We start from the raw sequence: 7,968 nt of genomic DNA on the forward strand, positions 1-7,968 counted from the left end.
TTTTTTTTTTTTTTTTTTTAAGTATCACTCTCAACTCGGGAATGTTAACAGGATTGACATGTTTCAATACATTGCAATATTATATTTATTGATGTTGAAAATAATCTATCTTTGGCCTCAGGGAGTTTATTCAGATTGGTTCTCGACTTTCTTTACTCATTGAAATGCCATTGATTAATGAAAAACATTAGATTCTGATCGGTTTGAATAGTTTTGAATAAACCTTATGTTATATATACTTATTTAAATTTTATCCTGCCTCTTTTGTGTTTATTCATGTCTTTATTGTAAATTCATCACTCCATATACACTTACTATTTATTAAATGAAAAAGTTGAGCTTTTGAGTTCCTTTGGAAGGATTTCCTCTAGAACACCTTGACAATGAGCTTGTAGCTGTCATCTGTAATTATATCCATGCCTTTATCCCTTCACATAAGAAGTACATGTCTCATTCTGTCATCCAGGCTGGAGTGCAATGGCATGTTCTCGGTTCATCACAACCTCTGTTCCCCCAGGTTCAAGCAGTTACCATGCCTCAGCCTCCCAAGTAGCTGGGATTACAGGCACGTGCTCCCACCCCCAGCCAATTTGTGTATTTTAGTGGAGACGGCATTTCACCATGTTGGCCAGGCTGGTCTTGAACTCCTAGCTTCAAGTGATCCACTTGCCTTGCCGTCCCAAAGTGCTGGGATTATAGGTGTAAGCCACTGTGCCAGGCCTGTAATTAAGAATACTTCTAAGAACTAGTGTTAGATCAGTAGGGTAATTATAGTTTACAATTATGTATTTGACATTTCAGAATAGCTAGAAGAAAAGAATTCAAATATTTCTAGCATAAAGAAGAGACAAGTATTTAAGGTGATGGATACTCCACATATACTAACCTGATCCTTACAAATTATATGAATGTGTTCGATTATTTCATGTATCCCCAAACTATGTACATCTTTACATTAACAGAAATAATTTTTAATAAAGTGATACTTCTCAAATTAGAAGGGTAAGAGGTTTTTTTCACAGTAGACTGTGCTGTTGGGTTAAATTTGTGCCTTTTATTTTTCTTAGGTATTTATTTGTTCTTCAGTTAAAACAAGATATTCTCAGTGGAAAGTGAGTATTAGTTATTTAAGGATCAATGCACATTTTCATGGGTGGTTGAAAATTATTTTGAAAGTAAGTTTATAGTTGTGAAAAAGAAATGGTCAACATAAAGTGTGTATTATTTTCATTTATCTTAAAATGAAGGTTATGAAATCAACTTGTCTAACAAACTTGTGTTTCGGTCTCAGATTAGACTGTCCCTTTGATACAGCAGTGCAATTGGCAGCTTATAATCTGCAAGGTAAGCAATTCTTATGTTGACTGTTAAGACTCAAGTATAATCCTTTTTTTGTATGTTTTTAGTTAAAGAAGATTCTGATTACGAACAAGCAAAGAAACAACACTGTTTTTGTATAAACTTGTATCAGTGTCTAACTCTGACTTTTACTTGTTTTAGAACATTGCCTTCTTTTTCTTCTCTTTCATGTAATTGCTGCCTTTCCACCTAAAGTGTTGAAACGTCATAGTCTACCTGATAAGTCTGTGAATGTTATGATTGGGCCTTCAGTGAACTTTTTCCTTCAAAGAAATGCAGTTATATATGAGTAAATTGTTGCTGAAGCCATATAGCTTAGCAGTCCTTTCACTCCAAACCTACATTTTGTTCAGAAATAGCCACAGATGAGTACATACATGTTTGTGCATTGTTCAGATTTTTCCCTGCTGCTTCCTACCCCCGATTTTTTAAGTGCCTTTCAGTTATTTCTTTAGGATTAATAATTTTAAAAGTTTGGAAGACAGGGACTATATTTAGATTGGTATGCGGGGTCATATTCTGTGTAATCAGTATATTCTTTTGTTTTGTTTTTTTTCAGACAGAGTCTCACTCTTTTCCCCAGGCTAGAGTGCAGTTGCATGATCGTAGCCCTCTGAAGCCTTGAACAACTGGGCTCAAACGATCTTCCGCCTGAGTACCTGGGTCTACAGGCCATCATGCCTGGCTAATTTTTGAACTTTTTTTTTTAAGAGACAAGGTCTTGCTATGTTGTCTAGGCTGGCCTGAAACGATCTTCCCACCTCAGCCCCCAAAGTACTGTGACTATAAGCATGAACCACTATACCCAGCCTTAGTAATATTCTTAATAGATCCCAGTTAATTGTCTTTTAACGATTGCTGAATTTTTTCAGTTGTTCACTATGAGGTCAAAGGTATTTATGGAAGTCTAGAAAGCAGTTTTCAAAGGCTAAGCACTGAGGTGTGAATACATTAAGAGAAAGATATGTAATTAAAAATACACTACCAACAATAAATATGAGATATATGTGTATGACTGATAGGCTAGATTTACTTTTGGAGACTTGTCTGAGTATTATGAATTTTTGCAAGAAATTCCTAAGAATCTAATCTTAGCAGTTTTCATTAATGAAATGGTTTTTGAAGGATTTAGCAGGAAATACATATAACTTTTGAAACTTATGTTTATAGCTGAACTTGGTGACTATGATCTTGCTGAGCATAGTCCTGAACTTGTCTCTGAGTTCAGGTTCGTGCCTATTCAGACTGAAGAGATGGAACTGGCTATTTTTGAGAAATGGAAGGAATACAGGTATCTGGCATTTGACCATACTTTCTTTAAAATCACCACAACAGTTATTTCATATTCATTTTCCTCTATTTCTATCCTTGGTATAGAACTTATTTTATATTTATTGTTACTTTAAAAATCATTGTTTTAAATTTCAGAGGTCAAACACCAGCACAGGCTGAAACCAATTATCTGAATAAAGCCAAATGGCTAGAAATGTATGGGGTTGATATGCATGTGGTCAAGGTAAGCATTGTGTTGTGATGCTTTTTAAAAAATTTATTCTTTGGAGGTTCTCAATGACTGTGGCATTTTTCAATATGAGGAAGGGCATGAAGTTTGCATAAGCTAGCACTGGGTACGTTGGATGTATGGTTAAAAAGTTTGAGATTAAATACCGAATGACTGGAATGTCACAGAAGCGTTCATTATAAGAAAGAAGAGAAGCAACCAAAATCCCGAACAAGGTACTTGGTCCTTTTAAGCTGTTATTTATTTATTTATTTTTTGTTATAAAAAATTGTTTTAAGCTTTTGAGCCATGTGTTACCCTTTTTACTTCCTATTATATGACTAACACTGAGTAGGCTCTGTTAAAATAATTCAGGATGCAAAGTTGAAGATGTATAGCTTAAGGACTTTGATAAACTTTAGAACAGCTTTGTAGTGATTTATTTCTAGTTTAACTAGTGACAGTTTTCCAGAAAGGCAGTTGTGTTAGTTCGTTCTCACACTGCTATAAAGACATAAATTTATAAAGAGGTTTAATTGGCTCATGGTTTTGCAGGCTGTACAGGCCTCCCAGGAGGCCTCAGGAAACTTCCAATCATGGGGGAACATGAAGGGCAAACAGGCACATCTTTACATGGCTGGTAGGAGAGAGAGAGAGAGCAAAGAGGGAGGTGCTACACACTTTCAGACAACCAGATCTCGTGAGAACTCATTCACCCTCATGAGAACAGCAAGGGGGACGTCCGTCTCCATGATTCAGTCGCCTCCTACCAGACCCCTCCTCCGATACTGGGGATTACAATTTGACATAAGATTTGGGTGTAGACACAGAGCCAAACCATATCAGTAGTTCTTTCCAAAATACATGATTTAAGTGGTAAGTACAATATGGGAAGAATGTGGAAACAGCTTTGTTTGTAGTGGGAGTGTAACTACCCACTTTCAATGAAGGTACACTCTAAAACTCTAGTGTTTCCATGACTAGAAATAAAAATATATGCATAAATTTTTCTGAGAATGTTATTATGGATACTCTAATTGTTGAAAACATCTCATATATTAATATTAGCCTGTATATAATTAATACAATTCAATACAAAAATAAAATTTAAAAGTTATGTCAAAATGTGAAACTTGTTTTGTACAAATAAAGTTAACACATTTTTCTCCCCTTAAATTAGGCTAGAGATGGGAATGACTATAGTTTGGGACTAACACCAACAGGAGTCCTTGTTTTTGAAGGAGATACCAAAATTGGCTTATTTTTTTGGTAAGCAAGAGTTATTGTCAAAGATACTTACTATTGTTTTGGTTTTTAATGAGTAAAACCATATAAAGTTGATACATAAAGTAGAGTTTGGAAATCAAATAGTTTTGAAAAACTTGTCAGTGAAAGCAGCTGTCTCCTATCACACTACTACACATCATTTTTCCCACTCTCCAGAGGCAATTATTAAAATTCTTCTAGCTGTATTTCCCGTTAGTTTCAAAGTTTACCACAATATATATCTTGATATAAATATTTATATATTTATATGTATCAGATGTTCACATGGGCACTTTCTCCCTTCATGTAGTTATGCTTTTAATATTTATTATTCCACAATCCCTTTATTCACTATTGTGTAAGAGGAAGATGTTAATATTTTTATCCCTTCTCTAAGCTATGCTCCTTATACTGTTCCAGCTTTTATTGTTCATACTTGTAAATTATATTTGCGTTTTACTTTTACATCAAGGATAGCTTTTACTTGGATTTCTTGGCCATAATTGAGTCCACCAGGTTTTGTCTGGTATTCTAAAAGCTGAGAATCAGAGTTGTGTTTACAATAAGATGTGTGTGTGTCAGAACTAGTACAGAGCTTAGGTGTATACTTGTGTACGCTAGACAGGGACTATTGGCACAAAGACCTTTGGTATCAAACTCATTCTGACACATCCACATAGCCCACTAAGTCTATTTTAGCCATTTTGCTTTATATATCTCATGAAACTGCACCCTAACATCTGCTGGCCATAGATAAGCCAAGCTCTGTAGGTTAAAGGACCCCAAAACCATGGCTGCCTTTCTGAGTTCTCTGACTCCGATCCCTCGCACTTAACTGCTGAATGCCATCCCCTGGGCACTTAGGCCCCCTCATAGATTCCCCTCTTGACTGAGTTTCCTTGCCCTCTTCCCCATCTGCTGGTAGCCTTGCAGCTGCTGTCTCTAGAAGGTCACCTGCTGTGCAGGACCACCCCTATCATGCAACCCTTTCCAAACACTGCTCAATAAAGCCTGTTAGGCAGTACTTTTTCTTGATCAGTTCTGAAGTCCTGGAACTCACAACTGGTATTACATTTCCTTTCTGTTTAGCTTTTTGTTTTTGTTCTAGAGCTTTTGGCTTCCCTATCTCACATACCCCACACATCCCTTTAAATTACCTGCCTTTGTCTTCTCCTCAAGCTTTTTTTAAGTTATCAAGGGTTGCATTAAATGGTTCTTCTGTTCCCCTTGGAACTGTTTGCTGCTCAGGTTGCTCTCCATTTTTTATCTTGAGACTTCCCTTTCCCGTGTTCTCAGCTAGGATCCTGTGTGGTCCTCCCGTGATTTCCTTTTTCTTCGTCCCCTCCACCCCCGCCAACTGCCTAAGTAAAGGAAGTAACTGCCTAAGAAAAGTAATTTGTTTGAATCCTTAAATGCCTTAAAATGATTTTTTGTCTTTTATTCTTTCTTGATAATTAGGCTGATAATTGAATTTTAGGTTGAAAATTATTTCCCTCAAAAAATTGAAGGTAGCATTTCATTTAGTTTTACATCTGGGTGTTCTTGCTAGGGACTCTGAGAGACTTCAGTTGAACACCTTTACAGTTGTCCCTTGATGTGTGAGGAACCACGGGCAATAATCTCATTTCTTGGTGTTAAATCGCCTCATGCCTCCAGCTTGTCCTGTGGGCAAATGGAACTTGCTTCCAGGCCTAAGAATGCTTTAGGCAGAGAGATAAAGAAAGCACCTTTTGTACCTTTTCATAAGGTTGTCTTGAGAGTTAATTAATACTTGTAAAGCACTTAGAAGAATACTTAGGGCAGGCCAGGTGGCTCACTCCTGTAATCCCCGCCAAGGCGGGGGCTCACTTGAGGTCAGGAGTTTGAGACCAGCCTGGCCAACATGGTGAAACCCTGTCTCTACTAAAAATACAAAGATTAGCCAGGCATGGCATGGTGGCGCACGCCTGTAATCCCAGCTACTCTGAAGGCTGAGGCAGGAGAATTGCTTGAACCTGGGAGGTGGAGGTTGTAGTGAGCCAAGATCACACCACTGCGCTCCAGCCTGGGTGACAGTGCAAGATTCTGTTTGCTTTCCTTCTCCTGCTGTTATTTATTTATTATTTTTTTTTAGTAAAGCTCTTGTAAAGAAGTTATGTTTTACATCTATTTTATATGTTATATTTAAAGATTGGTCAGTGGGAGTGAGTGTCACATTGTTTCGACATCCACAATTTATGGAAATACAGAGTTCAAATGTGGTTTGGAATCTACAAGTAGGGAGATACAGTTGGAAAGTGGGCCATAAAGCAAGGTTAAAAAAATTAAGATGTATTTCCTCAAAACAAAATTCTTGTTGAAAACAGAGTTGAGGCTGGTTGCAGTGACTCACGTCTGTGAGAAGACTTCCAACACTTTGGGAGACCAGGGTGGGAGGATCACTTGAGCCCAGGAATTTGAGACCAGCCTGAGCAACATAGCGAGATGCTGTCTCTACAAAGAATACAAAAATTAGCCTGGTGTGGTGTGGGAGTAAGGCTGAGGCAAGAGGGTTACTGGAGCCTGGGAGTTCACAGCTGCAGTGATCTATGAACACACTACTGCACTCCACCCTGTGCGACGGAGTCCACCCCGTGCGACGGAGTGAGAACCTATCTGAAGCAAACAAAAAGAAAAGAGTTGGAAACCATCATCAGTGTTTTTCTTTGTGGCTTTTTTGGAAGCTTTATGTTCATTCCTGTGTCTAGTTCCTGTGTTGCTGCTCTGCTTTAACACTGAAACAATTTTAGCTAGACTTAAAGAATCTCTTACACCGTAATTGAGACCTATCAAATACTTAGATTTCTTGGTTTCTTTTCCTTAATATTTTAATGTCTGATATGTGCAGCCTCAATTTTGTCAGAGATGTTTTTTTTGAAATATGTACTGTGTTTTTCTGTTTCCTGTCTTTTGATGGGTATTGCAAATTACGTTTACCCTCCTGTCAATTTTTAATTCAGGAGTTAGATGGTTGAATGTATATGAAATAAAAACAATTTGTTTTATATTTAGAGAACATTTATTTGTAATTTGGCTTTTATTCTCTTATTATATTATAGGCCGAAGATAACCAGATTGGATTTTAAGAAGAGTAAATTAACCTTGGTGGTTGTAGAAGATGATGATCAGGTAGGAATGAAATTATATTACTTGTTTAACAGTGACTGTATTATGTGGTAACTTATTTCCCTAAAAGAGGGAATGTACATCATTGTTTTATAGAACCACAGAATGGAAATAGTATAATTAATGCTTTAAATAATTTCCTTACTTGGGTCATACCATCCTAAAATATGGTTTTCTGCTCTTAGGATGAAAATAATATAAAAGTCTCTTCTTGTTTCTTCATTGATAATATATCTGAGGTACATAAAAAATTACATTTAAGTGACTTTTTTTTTTTTTTTTTAAAGTTTTTTAAAGACAGGGTCTCTCTCAGTCACCCAGGCTGGAGTGCAGTGGCACTATCATAGCTCATTGCAACCTTGACCTTCTAGGCTCAAGTGATCCTCCCACCTCAGCCTCCTGAGTAGCTGGGACTGCAGGCACATGCCACCACGCCTGGCTAATTTTTTCATTTATTTGTAGAGGCAGGGATCTCAGTATGTTGCCAAGGTTGCTCTCAAACTCTGGCCTTAAGTAATCCTCCCATCTTGGCTTCTCAGCATGTTAAGATTACAGGAGTAAGCCACTGTGGCAAACCAACTTTATCTATTTATTAACTGATCAAAAAGATCTACCTAATAATATTAATAATAAAGCCTTTTGAATTAAAGATTACCTTTGTATCCGTTACAGTGAAGTTCTTTTTTTTTTTTTTTTTT

At 36.9% G+C, this 7,968-nt stretch overlaps 1 protein-coding gene across 1 annotated transcript in view; it reads left to right on the forward strand.

Moving 5' to 3' along the window:
- EPB41L5 (erythrocyte membrane protein band 4.1 like 5) overlaps positions 1–7,968 on the forward strand; it is a 171,459-nt gene that overhangs the window by 52,992 nt on the left and 110,499 nt on the right. Inside the window, 6 exon segments of the mRNA XM_017891982.1 lie at positions 1,068–1,112; positions 1,292–1,344; positions 2,530–2,650; positions 2,788–2,875; positions 4,041–4,129; positions 7,204–7,273. Coding sequence (XP_017747471.1) covers positions 1,068–1,112; positions 1,292–1,344; positions 2,530–2,650; positions 2,788–2,875; positions 4,041–4,129; positions 7,204–7,273 — 466 coding nt within the window.

The sequence above is a fragment of the Rhinopithecus bieti genome, unplaced genomic scaffold (assembly GCF_001698545.2).
Source record: "Rhinopithecus bieti isolate Rb0 unplaced genomic scaffold, ASM169854v2 scaffold_19969, whole genome shotgun sequence".
Taxonomy (NCBI): Eukaryota; Metazoa; Chordata; class Mammalia; order Primates; family Cercopithecidae; genus Rhinopithecus; species Rhinopithecus bieti.